The sequence below is a fragment of the Ranitomeya variabilis genome, chromosome 2 (genome assembly GCF_051348905.1).
Source record: "Ranitomeya variabilis isolate aRanVar5 chromosome 2, aRanVar5.hap1, whole genome shotgun sequence".
NCBI lineage: Eukaryota > Metazoa > Chordata > Amphibia > Anura > Dendrobatidae > Ranitomeya > Ranitomeya variabilis.
The window spans coordinates 193,976,207-193,996,936 of NC_135233.1; the positions used below are offsets into that span (position 1 = coordinate 193,976,207).

A 20,730-nucleotide genomic window follows, 5' to 3' on the forward strand; every position below is an offset into this window, starting at 1 on the left:
CGAAAAATGTTAAACTCGAGGAAGAGCCCTCGGCACAGAATGCCGTCTAGTTGCAAATAATGTGTTTTATTGATGACACAAACTGGACAGAAAACAGAAGCCAACGTTTTGGCCAACGCTGGCCTTTATCAAGGTTATCTAAATATTATTTTATCAGCTGAAAGCATCAGGCCGGGGTCGTGTCGGGCAGTGTAATAGAAAAGGAAGCTTGTAGAGAAATATGGAGGATGGACGGTTTCCACATTGACTGGAGATAAAGTAAATTGATGGTATAGTATAATACTTGACAGAAAGGGGGAAACCACAAAGTGGGAAAACATTTCTACATAATGCACCAAACCAGGAAGGATGGGAACGGTCATCAGGTATCAAGAAAAATACATAGAAAGTAACAAAACATGGTAAATCCAAGGAACCTAATGAAAAAGGTGGAAGGTAGAGATGATATATAGCGAGACCCCAAAGTGCCAAGAAGTAACTATGCAGAGTGCTGTGACTATAATGGGTACACATTACCTGTCCAGAGGAGGCAGAAAATTGTAGTTACCGATAACGGTATTTCTCTGAGCCCATGACGGCACCACGGAGAGAGGGGATCCGCCCACCAAGGACAGGAAACCTACAGATAAAAAGGCGGTACCTCTCTCCTGCATCAGTTGTTTACAGAGCATGATGGAAGTTAAAACAGAGTCTAAATCAACGTTACTTGAAGACTTTAGCCGAGATACCACGTGAATATTTACTTAGGTGTTTAGCATATGTACATTCTATCAATGTGCGCACTCTTATGTGAAGGGAGGGAATGTACGGGTGCCGTCATGGGCTCAGCGAAATACCGTTATCGGTAAGTAACTACCATTTTCTCTGTCCCCCATGACGGCACCACGGAGAGAATTGCAGAGACTGTACATTTAGGGAGGGACCACAGCTTCCAGAACCCTTTTCCCGAAGGTGAGATCTGAGGAAGAGATAAGGTCCAATCTATAGTGCTTATAGAATGTTGAGGGTGAAGACCAGGTAGCAGCTCTACATATCTGATCAGTTGAAGCACCGGCCCTCTCCGCCCAGGAGGTCGCTACGGCTCTCGTTGAGTGTGCTCTGATTTCTCCCAGAATTGGTACCCCACTTGATGAGTACGATAGGCCGATGGCGTCTCTGATCCATCTTGCTATGGTGCTTTTTGATGCTTTCTTCCCTTTACGGGGACCCTGGAAACAGATAAAAAGAGATCCATCCTCCCTACTCTCCCTAGTGGCTTCCATGTAGTGTATCAAGCATCTCCTAACATCCATTGTGTGTAAGTATTCTTCCTGCTCGTTTTTGGAGTTAGGGCAAAAGGAGGGAAGGGATATCTCTTGAGCTCTATGGAATCGGGAAGCTACTTTTGGGAGGTAGGCTGGATCAGTTTTGAGGACTATCCTGTCGTCCAGGATTTGTTTGAAAGGAGGGTTGACAGATAAAGCTTGCATGTCACTAACCCTACGTGCTGAGGTGAGGGCGACCAATAATGAAGTTTTAAGAGATACGGTTTTTAATGGGATATCTGCTAAGGGTTCGAAGGAAGGTTTAGTCAAGGCCGTAAGGACTAGATTTAGATCCCATTGAGGGATACTGCGTGAGGTCAGAGGTCTTGACCTCTCTGCTGCTCTGACAAACCTAGAAACCCAACGGTTCCCTGCCAAGTCGTAGTTAAACAGCGCCCCCAAAGCTGCTATATGTACTTTTAGGGTGCTCGTGGCCAGAACCCTTTTTGTAGGAACTCCAGAATGGCATTCAAGGGAATTTCTTCACTTATTGTGGCGCCTGAGGATGAAAGGAATTTTTTCCAAATTTTTCCATATTGTTTAGTTGTTACAGGTTTTCTACTTTGTAGTAGGGTAGATATTGGCCCTGATGAAAACCCTCTGTGTTCTAATAGCCCCCTTTCAAATTCCAGGCTGTCAAGTGTAAATTTGCAACCTGTGGGTGTTGTACGGGTCCCTGGATGAAGAGATCCGGAATATCCGGAAGTACCCAGGGGATGGAGACGGACAATCTCCTCATCCATGCAAACCATGGTCTTTTTGGCCAAAATGGAGCTATCAGTATTACACGAGCTCTGTCTTCCCGAATTTTTCTCAGGACTGCTGGAATTAGAACTAGTGGGGGAAAAGCATAAGCTAGTTGGTGATCCCATGGGATCAGGAATGCGTCCAATGCTACTGGGTTCCCCAGAGGAGTTATGGAACAAAATGTGTCTACCTTTTTGTTCAGATAGTTTGCAAAGAGGTCTATATGAGGTATTCCCCATTTTTCCGAGATCTGATTGAATATAGCCTGATTTAGTTCCTATTCCCCTTGTTTGAAGCGGGACCGACTCAGGAAGTCCGCTCTGTGATTGTCTACTCCTTTTATGTGAAGGCCTGTCAGGGACTGAAAGTTTTTTCTGCTATCTGGAAGATTGATTTCGTCACTTCCATTAGAGGATGGGAACGGGTATCCCCCTGATGATTCAGATATGCTACCACCATTCTGTTGTCTGACATGACTCTGACATGTTGGTAGTGAAGGGGATTTATGAATTCTTAGAGGGCGAACTTGACTGCAAGAAGTTCCTTCATTTTGGAAGATACACCCTTTAAGCTGTCTGACCAGTCCCCCTGAGCTATGAGGTCGTCTAGGTGGGCCCCCCACCCGCTGGGACTTGCATCTGTTGTCACTATTTTTAAAACCGGGGTTACCCAGGGGATTCCACATGACAGATTGTCCTATGACGTCCACCAATCTAGGGAGAGTATTGCGTTTGGTGACAAACTGAACCCATTTTCTAAATTGCCTCCTAGAAGCCTCTTCTGACAAAATTTGCCATTGAAGTTCCCTTGAATGGAGTTGAGCCCATTGAACTGCAGGGGTGCAAGCCTTCATAGACCCCAGGAGGGACATTGCTTGATGCAGGGATATGGAGGGGAGATCCCTCATTTTGGAGACTAAGCTGATCATTTTTTTCACTTTCTTGCAAGGAAGGTGGCAATCCTGCCTGACGGAATCCAATGTGACGCCCAGATATTCCTGGACTTGGCATGGTATTAACTTGGACTTTGTTAAGTTCACCAGCCAGCCCAGGTTCTCTAGAGACTGCATAGTCTCTTTTAGCTGCCTCTCGCAATGCTGTTGGGAGTTGCCGATTATCAGTAGATCGTCGAGATATAGCACTATTAAAGTGTCCTGCCCCCTTAGGTGAGCCATCACTTCCGCCATCAGCTTGGTAAAAACACGAGGCGCTATGGCTAGCCCGAATGGGAGGGCTGCAAAGTGGAAATGTCTTAACACCCCCCCCCCCCCCCAATGTGGACCGCAATTCTGAGGAACTTTTGATGGTCTTTGTGAATAGGGACGTGGTAATATGCGTCCTTCAAGTCTAGGATTGCCATAAAGCAAAGTGGGAACAACATTTTTATTGATGTTTTTACTGTTTCCATTTTAAAAGTCTGTACATTTAGGTACAGTATTTGTTTAGGCTTTTCAGATTTATAATAGTCCTGTAGGACCTGTCTGGCTTTTTCCTCAGAAAGAGGGGGGAATAGAATCCTTTCCCTCTTTCTTGGAGGGGAACTTCCAGAAGAACAGCTTTGTCTGCTAGCGTCATTATTTCCTGCTCTAGCGAGACTTGTTCTTCTGTCGATGACCTGAGAGACGTTGCCATGTAGGAGGGATGAGGAATTTTGTGGAAACGCAGTTTCAGTCCAGATTTGACTATGTCCAATTTCCATGGACTGTTGGTAATTTTTTCCCAGGCTGGGAAAAACAAAGATAGTCTTCCCCCGACCTGGGACTAAAGTTCATTGGGCGGGTTTTTTGTTATCGGTAGGGCTTTTGTTAAACAGGAACCCCTTGTTTTTATTTTTCTTATCTTCCCACCTATCCTGGTTCTTCCCCTGCTTCCTACGGATAAACCTCATGTTCCGAAAGGGCCTCCTGTAGGAGGGGTAAGCGAGGGTGGGAAATGAGTTCTTTTTATCCCCCGCATTATCCAGGATGTCATCTAGAGTGGGCCCGAATAAAAATTCTCCTTCACAGGGGATGGTACACAGCTTGGACTTTGTTTGCAGGTCTTTAGCCAGAGAGCCCGCCTAGCCGCGTAAGAGAAAACCGCCGATCTAGCTGCTAGTCTGATTGAGTCTGCAGACGCATCTGCTAGAAAAGTGGCGGTCCCCCACATTACTGGTAAGATATTTAAAATGGAGTCTCGGGATGATCTATTTTTAATGTCACTTTCAAGTTGGTCAAGCCAGACCATTAGTGAACGAGATGTGCATGCAGCGGCCATTGCTGGTTTTAATCCTCCCCCAGGTGCCTCCCATGAGCTTTTTAGGAATGCATCTGCTTTTTTGTCCATAGGATCTTTAAGGACTCCCATGTCCTCAAATGGCAGGGCGTACTATTTTGACGCTTTGGCTATAGCGACATCTAGCTTGGGCGCTTTATCCCAGAAAGAGCAGGATTGGTCATCGAAGGGGTACTTCCTTTTTGGTGTGAGTAGAGCTTTCCTTATGGGCTTTTTCCACTCTTTTAATGAGGGCCTGGATTTTTTCGTTATGCGGAAAGGCCCTTCTTCTCTTTTGCTCAAGACCCCCAAACATGATGTCCTGTACTGACTTTTTGGATGAGGGTCAGTTAACCCCATAGTATTTCTGACTGCTTTAATAAGGCTATCAGTTTCTTCAATAGGAAAGCAGCTACGACCACTGGTGGAAGATGAAGAAGATGAGGTGGAAGAAGAACTAGAAGTATCTGAATCCCTTTCTTCACTAGCTGAGACATTGGATTCTGGTGTAGGGGATCTGTGCCTGATCTTTCTCCGTTTTTTCCCCCCTGTAGGGTTTTAAAGGTATCTTCCACCTGTTTTTTTATCAGCGTTCTGAGGTCAGTGGCGAACCCGGGAAGCCCCTCGCATACTGTCTGCTGGATGCATGAGCTACATAGTCTCTTCTCCCAGGTGTGGGGAAGATCCTCCCTACAGAGGGCACATACTTTATGCTTGGATTTACAAGTACTTTTCTTCCCCTAGGGAAAAGAGACAAATATAGACCCCATATTAATTCCTAACATTCACGAAGATCACTCACCACCTTGAAGGACCCATAAGTACCGGCTGAGGATCTGGCGTAGGTTTATCCTTTATACCGGACACTGCGCTGGACTCTTTGCTGTGCATTGATCCCGAGCGTCGTTTACCGGTTGTATCCTGGTGTCCTTTTTGAGGCCTGTTTTTGCTGCTGCTGCGACGGCGGCTGCGGTAAGGATCTGGATATGGGTGATCCCTCCAGGTCGCTCATGGTGGCAGGAGAACGCTGGTTGAGCTCCATAGGAAGTGTTTTGACTTGGGCTGCTTCCTCTATATAATGGCCGCTTTGTTCCCGGCATCAGCGCTGATTAGAACGCCGGCACATGCGCGATGTCTGGTTTTCGCAGACGTGCATTGTGCCAGATCGCACCCGAATTCCCACGCATGCGCAGTGCCGCCGAGAACAGATTTCCGGCTTGACAGCCCACAAGATGGCGCTGAGCGTGAGCACTGGTTCCCGGAACCCCCGGGTGTCCCAGCCGTGCACATTAGCGCTGGGAGGCCGCACTGGCGCTACCTCCTGCTCCACAGAGGGACCCCCCTGGGATGCTGCTGCTGCATATTTTTTCTTACCCAGAGAAGCGGCCGCGATTCTCCTTGCCGCCTCTCCCCGCACACCCTAAAGGCCCCTGACCTCAGCCGTGGCGCCTCGGGACACCACACCAGCTGAGACAGGTCGGACTGATTGGGCCTGAAATTCCCGCGACAGGTATGTCTTCTGTAGGTCTCCCATCAAGGACAGGAAACCAAAACTGATGCGGGAAAGAGGTACCGCCTTTTTATCTGTAGGTTTCCTGTCCTTGGTGGGCGGATCACCTCTCTCCGTGGTGCCGTCATGGGGAACAGAGATAACAACGTAACTAAGGAGTCAAAGGAAAACCAGAAAGGTATCTAAGAGAAGACAGCACAGAGGATAAGGCAGGAGCCAGGAGTGTGGGGGGACAGCGAGGAACGTGGGGGGACAGCAGGGAGCGTGGGGGACAGCGGGGAGCATGGGGGGACAGCGAGAATTGGGACGTGTTGGTGTGAGGTCAGCTCAGATTAAATAGAGCTGGGGAGCCTCCCCTGTGAGGAGTAAGTGCGCCCGTGCGAAATCCAGAGAGGTCGGGAATAGGTGGAAATTGCCGAATAAAGAACAGGCCGTCCACAATAAGGTAAGCACGTGTGCCAGGTTATGAACCACCGGAAAACAAGTAGCTGCTGAACATAGGGAAACTCGCTGCCGAGTCTCGCTATATATCGGCTCTACCTTGCACCTTTTTGCAGTAGATTCCTGGGATTTGCCATGTGTTGTTACTTTCTATGTATTTTTCTCGATACCTGATGACCGTTCCCGTCCTTCCTGGTTTGGTGCATTATGTAGAAATGTTTTTCCGCTATGTGGCTGCCACCTTTTTGTCGAGTATTATACTATACCAACAATTTACTTAGTCTCCAGTGAATCCTCCATATTTCTCTACAAGCTTCCTTTTCTATTACACTGTGTGACACGACCCCCGTCCGATGCTTTCAGCTGATCTAAAGATTATTTGTTTCATGTAACCTTGATTAAGGCCAGTGATGCCAGTGATGGGTTCTGTTTTCTGTCAAGTTCGTGTCTTCAATAAAACATTCACATTATTTTCCTATTAAGTCAGGAAAAACATGAGATTTCTGCTGCAGATCTAGCAGTTATCTGAATGCTGAGCTCAGTGTAACCCCGCCCACACCACTGATTGTACACTGTGCATAGGCAGAAAGCTGCCAATCAGTGGTGTGGGCGGGGTTATACAGCTCATAAATATGGAGGACTACCTGACTGCAGGTTTACTATTCCTGTAGTGATAAAATCACTTATTAGCAGGAGGTTATCAAAACTACAGTAAGTAACCCAATAAGTGTCACCTCACTAGTTTAACCCCTTGGCTACAAACAAAACTTACATACTTCCTACAGAAATCTGTATTTATAGCACTGACATTTCTGCAACAAAACTGCCGCGATCTGTGCCGTGGAGTGAGCGTTACCAGTCCTGACACCTCGCTGCGGCACGCCGTCACTTGTATAATATTCCTGATGTGGTTTTATCTTGTGTGCAGGTCTGGCGCTCACCGAGAAACTGGCTAACCTAAATCCTGAGGGCAGCGCCAAAATGATCCAGAAAGCCAAACACCTGAAGGAAGAGCTCACTTCCCTGCTGGGAGACGACGGCATCCTGCTCTATCCGTCACACCCCAAGATAGCCCCAAAGCACAACGAGCCGCTGGCCGTGCCTTTTAACTTTGCCTACACCGGTTAGTATGTATACCGCTTAGTATGTACGCTGGTTAGTATGTACACCGCTTAGTGTGTATACCGCTTAGTATGTATACAGCTTAGTATGTACACTGCTTAGTATTTACACTGCTTAGTATGTACACTGGTTAGTATGTATACCGCTTAAGGGTTGGGTTATTTTATCTGCTCATTACAATGTTTTAGAATAACAACTAGGTGAATGTAAGAGCAAAAGATGAACCTGGCCGAGGGACAATCAGAACTACTACGGGAATGTACAGCAATCTATATATATATATATATATATATATATATATATATATATATATATATATATATATATATATATATATGAGGCATCGTGATTACTCGCTAATCCTGCCCCTGCACAGTAGCTCCGCCCCTCACACATCACACAATCCCGCCCCCCACCCCATTATTACACACAATCCCACCCCCACCACATTACCACACACAATCCCCCCCACCACATTACCACACACAATCCCGCCCCCCCACCACATTACCACACATAATCCCACCCCACCACACACAATCCCACCCCTCCACCACATTACCACACATAATCCCCACCCCACATTACCACACATAATCCCGCCCCCCACCACATTACCACACACAATCCCGCCCCCCCACCATATTACCACACACAATCCTGCCCCCCCACATTACCACACGAGGCTCCGTCCCCCCACATTACCACACGAGACTCCGTCCCCCTACATTACCACACGAGGCTCCGTCCCCCCACATTACCACACGAGGCTCCGTCCCCCCACATTACCACACGAGGCTCCGTACCCACACATTACCACACGAAGCTCCATCCTCACACATTACCACACGAGGCTCCGTCCTCACACATTACCACACGAGGCTCCGTCCCCACACATTACCACTCGAGGCTCCTTCCTCACATTACCACACGAGGCTCTGTCCCCACACATTACCACACGATGCTCCGTCCTCACACATTACCACACGAGGCTGCGTCCACACACATTACCACACGAGGCTCTGTCCCCACACATTACCACACGAATCCAGTTTGCTTTTGATTTTACACTGTGAATAAAATGTATTAGTATTATTCTGATTTTTAATTATTATTATTAACTTCATTTTAAGTTAATTTACCACCTGCGTAAGCGCTATTAAATGTTTTCATTATTTACTTTAGTTTAATCACTAGCAGCGTTAACTAGATAGCAATGAGCATGCCGAGCGTTAGCTGGCTGGAAACAGCTAGTATACCATACGGTCAGAACAGATGTCATCTAATGAAGGCCAGCGCCGAATCACAGAGTGATGTTATTACGCCGCCAGGGTTCCCGCTGTGCCACCGCAACATCACAGCGCAGTACAAGTCACTGGGTTGTGGGTAGTGTGATAAGCAAATTACAAAAAGTTTGACTTGGTGGACTTCCCGTAACTTGCTTGGTCCAGAACCCTCGGGCTGTGCCCCCGATCATTGTGCCGTGCTCGGATGTAGCAACACCAAGTGAACCTTGGTCATGGCCCCAGCCTCAGAGATAGCAAGGATTTACAGATGGAGGCCCGTGGTAGAACTGATGTTGTAGTCTGAGAACCCTTGTAACTATTTTTCACCCGATTCAAATAGTAGCCATTATCAGGCCGCCATTACATCTGATCACAAGGGGACATTGAGGGTCCAGTGTGAGACATTTCCCTTAATAGCATTTGCAATAAGCAAAAAGTTAGACTGTAGCATCTCAGGGGTTGAGTGGCCGGGATCGAGGACGGCTGTATGTTTCAGCTGACGTCTGACGTTCACGGCACAAGCTCAACGTTGACTCCTCGTTTCATCTCCTTGCTTCTTCCTTTGTCCCTGCTGCCGCCATGATGGTGTTGCTCAGACCACGGTGTGAAGTCATGTCATGCTTCTCATGTTGGGTACGTCAACTATGACTCATTCCTTCCCATGAACCGCACTATATCCAGACCATGACCAAGCACGGCGCGGCTTCTGGGAGAAAAGAGACGATGTTCTTATACAACACTTAACATGAGTGATGAAGGAGGCAAAACCAAAGCGTCGCTCTACGCCCACGCCGGCCCCTGTGAGAAACAAACTCATCGAGGGTGGGATACGAGCTTCAAAAACCTGGAGGCTGCAAGTTCCCCACTTTCCTCACTCTGATCCTAGACTCTAGCTCTGGGATTTTCTCCCTTGGGTTTATCCTTTCAGTCATCGTAGTGTTTCCCCGATTATTGCACCATTATTCCAAACTGTACAGAAGCAAAAGTTATAAGAACGTGTCAGTCATACTTACACGGTAATTGTACTTATAATTGCTGCCCTCCCACCGCCGCCCCTCAATATAATGGTTCATTCATGGCAGCCCGAGAAGTTACTGGCAGAGAGGGATCTGACCCCTTCCTTTATCCCGACTTTTCTGCCCCTGAAGATCCCGGTGTGACTTCATGTGACTACAAAGGCTCCTAGTTGCACCTAAAATTTGTGACTTTCCAAAGCATTTACACCAGAATTCTGCCATGAAAGCGTTGATACTACGGGCCTTAAGTGACGTAGTCTGGTATGTCTTAAAATTGATGATGAAAGAACAAAAAAAAAAAAATGGCTGCTTCGCGTTTCAGCCTCTGGTTTTAAGTTTTGAGCTTTAAGGAGGACATGTCACTTGCTCAAAAGAAAAAAAAACAACAAACTTTAAAAATGAAGATTTTGGGTACTTACCGTAAAATATCTCTCGGAGCCTTTATTGGGCGGCACAGGAAACCAAGGCTGTATGCTGCCAACACTAGACAATGAAAAAGTTAGCTCCTCCTCAGTAGTGTACACCCGCGACCAGAGCCAAACCGACCAGTTAGTGTGAAAGCAGGAGACGCAACCTAAAAATAAAATACACACTGGCCCAAAAGAAGGGAGGAGATGATGCTGGAGGGGATTGATTGCAAGCCAGGGGAAATGATGGCGAGCACAGAGCCTCTAGACGTGCGCAGTCACCCGTCCCCAGCTGTGATTGGCAGCCTCAGAGGGAAGGGTGACAGTGCACGCCCCATAGAAGACTATGAAGAAACGCCCAGTAGTCTACAAGCAGAGATTTCACATACTCAGCTCCAGAAGAAACAAACGTGAATATCTCTGCAATGGAGCGATGCAGCACAAAACGGAAAAGGGCGACAGAATCAGCAGAGATCAGGGATTACTTGTGAAATGTTATCAGATCCTCTTTAAACAAGGTATCAGTGACATTCCATAATTTACATGGAACATGCAGCTCTTTTGTTGCAGCTGATTTTTCGTTTTGCAGTGTTAGATTACACCTATTAAAACACAATTGTAATAACGGAACATTTTCTCTTTTCCCCCCCCCCTCAGGGATCTTTAATGTGTTGGGTCTTCCAGTTACCCAGTGTCCACTGGGGCTTAATGCAGCCGGACTGCCTTTAGGCATACAAATCATTGCTTCTCAGCACAATGACCATCTAACTTTGGCAATTGCCCAGTATCTGGAAAAATCATTAGTTGGTTGGACGCCACCAGGAAATCTCTGACATATCGGATGAATTTCGGACTGTTATCACAAATCATGAAGTGTCCACCATGGTTGTCGGTCTATGCATTGTCATTTTTTGGAGATTGATTGATTTAATGTTCTACAATGTATGCCTTTATAGCCAAAGTTTAAAATATATATATTTGAAAATTAATAAAAATTAGAAAATACTTGAAGTTTGACAAATTAAGAAACATTAACAATTTTCAAACTTTTAGTTTTTATGCCCCTAACATTCATACCACAAACACAATCACCGGGGAACAATTTATTTTTGTTTGATTGGATTTTGCCGATTTCCAAACTGCTGGTAGTTTGATAATTATCATTTCCCATATGTCTACTTCACATCAGCATCGATTTTGAAATGCCCTTTTATTTTGGTAAGATAGGAGTTAAAAACTTAACAATTACCGTATTTTATATTTTTTACACAGGCCTATTCTGTTTTGAAGCAGCTTTGCCAGTTTAGTGGCCAGCTTGGGTTTCTGGAGACATGCATCCCATAAATTGTTAAACAGATTGTCCTGGACTTAAAAGTGTTGTCTGACAAACAAAGTACATTTTAATGAATAGATCTTGGCATAATAAGTTCCACAATTGGATGTGTTTAAATGTTTCTGTGCTAAGAACCTTATAAACGTGCCCCTGCTATGTCCAACTAGGCAGAGCTGCTACAGTTCATTGTCGGCACATGCTTTCTCCCCCCTGACCAGGAGATGTAGTACTAGTAACTTATGATAAGAGTATACGGAGGTGACATTTCCCTGCCTGTTTTATCACAGGAACAAGTGTTTTTGCTGCATCCCCAGCCCTCTGACCTCATCATAAATAAGCTGAGCACTCCCTGGAGTTCCGGTGTCTCTGAGCTAATGTTTGATGAGCTCAAGGTGCTGGAGATGCAGCAGAAACACTCCTGTGATAAAGCAGGCGGGGAAATGTTACCTCATAATGCAGCAGCTGTAAGTTCCTGCTATTTTGTCTGTATGCTCATTTATTATAATAGACGGGTATGCCTCCTCTCCTGGCCGGGAGCTGTGGTATGTGCTGATCATGAACTGGAGTGGCTATGAATGGTCAAACACAGCCATTACACAGTACATAGCTGGGGAACATTTGAGAGTCTCTGCACAGGAACATTCTTTTCCCCGTTTTTACACATTGCTTTTTAGCTTTCCCTCAGTATGGGATTTTAACTTTCGTCTGATTGCTGGTCTAAGAGTGTGCAATACTTTTGCGTTGCATATAATTAACTTTGTCAATTTATTGTATCATAGACCTTATCTAACTGACTCCGAGGCCGTTACTTGGTTTGATGTCACCAGGGAAACAAACATGCAATCATGGTGTATGGATGTGGAATTGTCCCACTAAGCATCTAGTTACCGAAAGTGGCAGAAAGAATGTATTACCTGTCCACAAGACAGATGATAAATCTGCTCCCTGCGGGTTATACCTTCACAGATCCTGGAAACGGGAGGGCTGGTGGGCATCTGTGACCACCATTCCTGAAGACAGCAGAGGTAGCCCGGTCTTCCCCATTTCCTAACAGGTCATCTTCGCATCTGGCCTACACCTACATCTAAAAATTATTTTCTAGCACAAATTGATAAGTAAAACATGCAGATTTTGCAATGTATTCTGACTAGGAAATTTGCAACAAGGCAGTGATGCTCTGCAGCAGCGTGCCCCGGCTTCCCCACCCTGCGTGAATCAGGTGCCCCGGCTTCCCCACCCTGCGTGAATCAGGTGCCCCGGTTTCCCCACCCTGCGTGAATTAGTTTTTTTTTGGTCAGCTTTAAGAAGATTCTTAGTGTAAATTCCATCACGCCTAAAACTTACCAATAAATAACAAACCTTGTAATGTGAAGCCATACAAGCTGCTCGCTGACTAACGTCTTTCCATAGTCATGGACACAATGCCATGTCACTGACAGACGTCTTATTGAAGGGCCATCGCCGAGCCGCTCCATCCGGGGAAGCAGAATTTAGACATTTCTTTTCAAATAGTTTTTATTGAAAATTTAACCATGTCAACAAGACATAACGCAAGAGGGAGGGTAATGGTAAAGAGTCGCAGGGCTGCATGGAAGGGGGATAATACTGGGAACACACAGAAAGGTAGAGGAGGGGGGGAGGACGGGGGAGGGGATAGGAAGACAAATATAATCTACGTACGCAGCGTAGACAGTTTATACACCTAAGTTTATAGATGAGTACTTGCGAAGAAGAATGGTAATTTAATAACAAGTACTAACAAACATTTTGGGTATAGCAACCTGAAAACTGAATACCTCTAATTGGTTTCATTTATTAGATAAATCAGTAACTCTCAAGCAGTTTCTGTGAAATAGTAGGTAAGAATAATATATGCTAACGTGAACGTTTATTAACATTTATTAACTACTAAAACCCACATAAGGGTGACCAAATGTATTAGGGGAATACCTCCAACCAGCAATGCCATTTGATGGCAAATTTTTTAAAGCCTGCATTAGCAATAGAAAATTTGTAGTCATAGGACTTGTGAAGAGAGACCAGATCAACTATTTCTTGCACAGTGGGGGGGGCAGGGTTTTTTTTCCAATAAAATGCAATGGAATTCTTAGTTACAAGAAGAATATGTGCCACAATGGGCCTAATAGCGGGATTGAGGCGATCAATGCCTATGGACAGTACGGCAAGTTGGGGGGAAAGGTCAATCTTTTCTTTTGCCAAAGTGTCTATAATGTTGGAGACACCCTGCTACAATGGCTTCAATTTGGGGCATTGCCAGAAAACATGTAGTATATTTCCCCTCTGCCCACAATTCCTCCAGCAATCAATTCCTCCAGCAATCAGGAGAATTATTACCACTTATCAAGGATAGCCTTGCAGGGGTTAAATACCACCTAGAGACCATCTTGAAAAAAGACTCTTGCAGGGTTAAAGAGATCGTGGATGAATAGGTGTAAGCTAGGGCTTCCTCCCACTCCTCCGTCTGGAATGTAGTTTGGAGGTCTTTCTCCCATTTAATCATAGAGGGAATTTTAGCAAAGACCAAATTGTTGTTGAACCATCTATAAATGTACCTATAGCTCCAGAAGATATTGTGACCTGGATTGCAGAACAGGTTAACAGTAGGTTCTGAGAGGGATGGTCTATTTGCGAGAAATTTTTCAATTTGATTTTTCACGATCTGGTAGTCACAGAAGGCCGTGGACGGAACGGCGAAAGTTTCTTTTAAAGACTTGAAGGATAGGAGATTTTCTCCATTGAATAGATCCTTAAGTTTCAGGATTTTGTAGTTTGCCCAAATGGGACTGATTGTTTCTCTATAAATGCCAAAGATAAATGACAGAGGTAGGTTTCCAAGGGATTTAAATTTGTTTTGAGTCAGTGCCCAGACTAGCTAACTTAAGCCAAGCCGCACATGATGCCATGAATATTGGATGCGATTTATGGCTCCAATTTTTCGATTTCAAAAGTTGCTTAATAATTAGATCCTTTGGCGCCTGATTTAAATTCAAGGAGGTTTCTAAATCTAACCATGCAGGGGCGTCATCTGTAGCCCACCAGTAATAACTCTGCTTTATTATATTAGCGTTATAGTGTGCAATTATATTCGGTAGACCCATACCCCCTGAGCTTTTGTACAGTGCTCCCCTGGCAACCCTAGCTCTCTTGTTCCTCCAAATATATGCATTTATTAGAGTTTGAATATTATTCAAATATGAGATGGGAATAGGGATGGGGATAGATCTAAATGTATAGAGGATTTTTGGTACTATGAAACATTTGACAGATAAGTTCCTTCCCCACCACGTCAAATCTTCTTTGCCAGAAAAGAAACCAAGGTCAAGTGATATGCTTTTAATTAATAGGTCTAAATTTGTAGAGACTAGTGAGTTGAGATTTCTGGTGATTTTAATACCTAAAATAAACGATATCCTCTTCCGCCCAGCTCCAAGACGTTTGTTTTTTAATCTCTTCAATTTGTAGGGGGTTGAGATTAAATTGAAGGATTTGGGATTTAGTCTCGTTTACCTTAACCCCTTTCTGACCTCGGAGAGGATAGTACGTCCGAGGTCAGAAGCCCCTCTTTGATGCGGGCTCCGGCGGTGAGCCCGCATCAAAGCCGGGACTTGTCAGCTGTTTTGAACAGCTGACATGTGCCCGCAATAAGCGTGGGCAGAATCGCGATCTGCCCGCGCTTATTAATTATTTAAATGCCGCTGTCAAACGCAGACAGCGACATTTAACTACCGCATCCGGCCGGGCGGCCGGAAATGACATCATCGCCGACCCCCGTCACATGATCGGAGGTCAGCGATGCTTCAGTATTGTAACCATAGGGGTCCTTGAGACCTCTATGGTTACTGATCCCCGGCAGCTGTGAGCGCCACCCTGTGGTCGGCGCTCACAGCACACCTGATTTTCTGCTACATAGCAGCGAACAGCAGATCGCTGCTATGTAGCAGAGCCGATCGTGCTGTGCCTGCTTCTAGCCTCCCATGGAGGCTATTGAAGCATGGCAAAAGTAAAAAAAAAATGTGAAAAAAATAAAAAAATATAAAAGTTTAAATCACCCCCCTTTCGCCCCAATCAAAATAAATCAATTAAAAAAAATCAAACCTACACATATTTGGTATCGCCGCATTCAGAATCGCCCGATCTATCAATAAAAAAAAGTATTAACCTGATAACTAAACAGCGTAGCGAGAAAAAAATTAAAAACGCCAGAATTAAATTTTTTTGGTCGAAGCGACATTGCATTAAAATGCAATAACGGGCGATCAAAAGAACGTATCTGCACCAAAATGCTATCATTAAAAACGTCAGCTCGGCACGCAAAAAATAAGCCCTCAACCCACCCCAGATCATGAAAAATGGAGACGCTACGAGTATCGGAAAATGGCGCAATTTTTTTTTTTAGCAAAGTTTGGAATTTTTTTTCACCACTTAGGTAAAAAATAACCTAGTCATGTTAGGTGTCTATGAACTCATAGTGACCTGGAGAATCATAATGGCAGGTCAGTTTTAGCATTTAGTGAACCTAGCAAAAAAGCCAAACAAAAAACAAGTGTGGGACTGCACTTTTTTTGCAATTTCACTGCACTTGGAATTTTTTTCCCGTTTTCTAGTACACGACATGCTAAAACCAGTGATGTCGTTCAAAAGTACAACTCGTCCCGCAAAAAATAAGCCCTCACATGGCCAAATTGACGGAAAAATAAAAAAGTTATGGCTCTGGGAAGGAGGGGAGTGAAAAACGAAAAATCCCAAGGTCATGAAGGGGTTAAAGTAAGAAATATTAGAAAATGCCTCAATCACACTTTGCACCTTAGGGATAGAGGTCAGGGGATTAGTCAGGGTTAATATTACATAGTCAGGGTTAATATTACATAGTCAGCGAACAAGCCGATCTTATAATTTTTGGAGGGCGTTTGGAATCCCGAGATGTCTGGATCTTCTCTGATGCACTGGGCCAGTGGTTCCATCGCCAAGGCGAAGAGCAAGGGGGAGAGAGGACACCCCTGTCGAGTACCGTTTGAGATGCTAAAGGGGGTTGATACGTGATTATTAGAAGAAATTTTTGCTGAAGGCTCTGAATAAAGGGCCATAATGGCAGATAGGCTTTACGAGTCGAAGCCAAAATGCTGTAGAGTGGACCTCAAATAGCCCCAATTAAGCCTGTCAAAGGCCTTCTCGGCATCCAGCGAGATGACCGCAGGAGTATTTTTTGAGTTAATTAATTTAATAATGTCGATGATCCTTCTGGTGCCATCCACCGACTGCCTGCTTCTCACAAAGCCAATCTGGTCACTATCAATAATTTTTGGTAAAAAACCATTGATTCTGTTAGCCAACAGTTTGGCATAAATTTTAATGTCGGTGTTGACCAATGAAATCGGCCTATAGTTTGCAATGTTAGTCAAATCTCCCCTGCCCTTCGGGATTAGTACTATTATGGCTTCTAACATCTCTTGGGGGAAAGGAACCTAGTTTGGCTGCTTCATTGAAGATTCTGGAAAGAGAGGGAGCAAGCAATTCTTTGAATGTTTTGTAATATTCATTTATAACGCCATCTGGCCCTGGGGATTTAAATTGCTTCAATTCTCCCATCGCCCCCAGAACCTCTTCTATTGAGAATGGAGCATTAAGATTTATGAGGGTTTCTTCTGAGAGTTTTGGTAGGGAGAGGTTATTTAGAAATGTAGAAGTTTCTGATTGGTTGGGTATGATTGGGATCTGTTTTGAGGCTATAAAGCTTGGAGTAGAACGAGGCAAACTCGTTCACCACGTCCTGAGGGTGGTGTAACAGGGCTCCTTTTGAGGATTTAATTTTATTGATGGTATTTGCTACTCTCTGTCTTTTCAACCTATACATCTTGTGTCTTGTGGGCTTGTTTATCGACGAATAGTTTTTGAATTTGGAGGATTTAATCGCTGAGTCATAGAACGAGAATATGAGGGTTCTAAGTTCACGTCTTAGACCTATGATTTCCGATTGTGTGACTGAGGGGGGATATAGAATTCAACTGGGTCGCCTCCTTGGATTTAATTAGGGCTTGTAGTTCTTTTATTTTTGCCCTATTTAATTTTTTCTCCTTCGCTGAGATCTGCATCATTATGCCCCTAATCACTGCCTTATGAGCATTCCATAAGATAAAAGGGTCTATTGATTCTGAACTGTTTTCCTTAAAGTAATTTTTGATTGCTGTGTTAATGGTTTCTTTATGGAATGGGTTGTTAAGAAGTGCATTGCTTTTCCATAAAAATTGTTTCTTTGAGGGAGGACCGAGAATTAGCTCAGCAGTGACCGGGGCATGGTCAGAGATAGATTTAGGCAAAATGTTTACGCTACTAAATCTTGTCAGGGAGAAGACATCACAGATAATAAGGTCTATTCTGGAGGCAGTGTGATACACGTCCGTGTAATGGGTGAATTCCTTTGAGGTATTGAGGCATCTATATACGTCATAAAATTCATTTTGGGATAGCCAATCATTTAGGGTAAGGGTTTTGTGCCTATTTGTAGCCGTAGAATCCATATGCCCGTCTGGGACCACATTAAAGTCTCCTACTAAAATTAGTTCCCCTTTCCTGACCTCTGCAACTTTTTTTATTAACCTGTTGAGGAAACGAATATGTCTTATGTTGGGAACGTATGTATTAACTATTGTGAATATTTGGTTATTAATGCTGCAGATCAGAATGTGGAAGTGCCCCCTTTCGTCCACGATCTCTAGGAACTCAAACTGCAAATTGCTGCTTATCATTGTCATAACCCCTGCCTTTTTTCTTGGGTTGCAGGATTCATAGACGTGTGCAAATTTTCTATCTTCAAATTTAGGGTAGTCAATTTTTCTAAATTTGGTTTCCTGGATACATAAGATATCCATCTTAGATTTGTAAAGTTCTCTTTTAATGGAGAATCTTTTTTGGGGTCTGTTTAGGCCTCTGACATTATATGTCATTAATGCAATTGACATAGTTGGATGTATTTAAATTTTGCAGAAAAAATTCAGATATCAGTCCAGGGGGGGATTGGGGAAATAACGCTGGTTGGAGGGTTGGTCTATATGTGGGGTTGCTGAAACCTGTAAACAGTAAGGGCCCCTTCACACTGGTCGATTCTGCTACGATTACGACGCATTTGCGTCATATTCGACATCGCAGTACGAGCTCGTAGCCAGCGGTCACACTCTACGATGTTAACGCTTTTTCTGACGTAGTTGCGATGTGAACGTCACGCGTCGCAATCGTACGCTACCCTTCACACCGCCATAGTCCTACGACTCCGAGCGTGACGTATTACCAGCATGGGCGTGCTAAAACGTCACGCCCAATCAGGAGACAGGTATGCGGAAGCCCAACCCACGTAGTCGCATTACGAGCTCGTATGACCGCCGTCACATACTACGATTTCGACCGCCACAGCGAGACATTTACGACGAAAGAAAGTTCTGCTCTTTCTTTCACATCGTACGATGCTGGGCTGCGTCGCAGATCGTAACGCCATGTCACACTTTGCAACCTCGGAACGAGGACGGATAAACGTCACAAATCGAACGCTCGTTCAGACTTTGATTGCACAGTGTGAAGGGGCCCTTAAAGAACTGTAACCTGTGAGAAAAGAAAGCGGTTAGATGGTATAATTACGTAACACTTGACACTTGGAGTCTGATTATAGGTAACTTGAAGAGGAATTCCTTGTCTTCTCTTTTTGGAGGAATCAACGGCGAATTCCTTTCTTGAACGGGGGAAAGTTCGTGAGAGCTCCAAACGAAGAGGAGCGTCCTCCAGGTCGGGGAACCATAATAAATCGACAATAAACAGTTAACAATTAACAGGTAGTATAACAACGTATCACCTTAATAGGTTAAATTAACTGACCCTTGAGACCAGGGTGTATGTAATAAGAACAGAGTACAAGTAAGGATAGAAAATTAGATACCCATGTTTCACAATGGGTGAGACTAATGGGGAGGTTTCCTTATGGAGCCGAGGATTTTCATGTGACATTTTCCTTATGGTTTGCCCTTGCTTGGCTGGAAATGTTGATGGAGGCAATGAACTTTTCCCCTTCTTCAGGGGAATTGATGGGAATAACTTTCCCTTTAAACATAATCAAAAGTTTCAGAGGGAACCCCCCATTTATAAATGATTTATTAATCCCTCAGTGTTGCAGTAACCTTTTTGTAGGCTTTCCTGCCCTCAATAGTGTCTTTGGAAAGGTCTGCATATAGTTTGAGGTGACTAAACGGCTCCGGGAATCCCGTCTCCTGCTTCAGGTAATTTTGGATCATTTCTTTTACGTGAAAAAAGTGGATTCTGAGGATTGTATCTCTTGGGAGATCGGGTGAGATTTTTGGCGGTTTGGGCAGTCTATGTATTCTATCGATTAACAGGTCCTGTTTAGTGAGAGAGGGGATGGTTTTTTTGAAAACGGTTTGTACATATTCAAGGAGTTTATTGTTTGTGATATTTTCTAGGATACCACGAATTTTAACATTATTCCGCCTGTTGCGGTCCTCAAGGTCTGCCATTTTGGTCTTCAAACGGCGAAGTTCCGAGACAATGTTAATGTTTTCTTCTTCGTGTATTTTTGTGGTATGTTCAAGGGCCCCTATTCTCCCCTCGTGATTTTCAAGTCTTTTAGTGATTGAGTCCATTTTTCCTTCTAATATTTTAGTTTGCTTTTCAAGATTTAGATGCATATCCCTGTTAAATTTTTCCGCCAGTTTAAGCATTAGAAGTGCTGCGTTATTAGTGGGCTGGTAGGATAAGTCACCCAATGGAGCAGATGAGAGCCTGGGTCTACTTTTTTCCGGACTCTCGTTGGGGGATACGTCCTCAGATTCAATATACGATGAGTCCTGGTGGGAGGGGAATATTTCCCCCCCATGTCCGCGGCTCCCTCCTCTTTCCTGAGATGGACGAGTCCATTCCGTCAGGGTTTGTTTGTGGGTCGTTTTTTATAGGAGATCTCGATCTTGATCTCTCTCTCTTTCTGGACTTAGTAAATTAATGGAGTCGTTAGAGGGGATTCTATTCAGGTGTAGGGTCTTGTTAAGTTTTGGTGAGGTAAGTACAGGGATCTTTGAGTTATTTTTTAAGGAGGATTTTTTTGAGTTGTTACTGCTCATTTTGGATTATAGCGTGGATGGGTAACCCAGTATCTGAAGTATAGAATAAGCACCAGATATAGATACAAAGAATTCCCACTGAGGAGTCCCAGGTCAGTAGCTGGTTAACAAAAATCCCCACATTTGTGGTCCCATGTCTAAAACTGGTTGGTAGATTTTCCCACAAAGGGCCCCGTGT

The 20,730-nt window shown here is 44.4% G+C and overlaps 1 protein-coding gene across 1 annotated transcript in view; it reads left to right on the top strand.

Moving 5' to 3' along the window:
- The window catches only part of FAAH2 (fatty acid amide hydrolase 2), a 57,384-nt gene extending 46,294 nt beyond the window's left edge, over nucleotides 1-11,090 (top strand). Inside the window, exons 9-10 of the mRNA XM_077283367.1 lie at nucleotides 7,183-7,377; nucleotides 10,743-11,090. Of these exons, the coding sequence (XP_077139482.1) occupies nucleotides 7,183-7,377; nucleotides 10,743-10,918 (371 nt within the window). The 3' untranslated portion in view covers nucleotides 10,919-11,090. The remainder of the gene's footprint in view (nucleotides 1-7,182; nucleotides 7,378-10,742) is intronic.
- The last annotated feature ends 9,640 nt before the right edge of the window (nucleotides 11,091-20,730 follow it).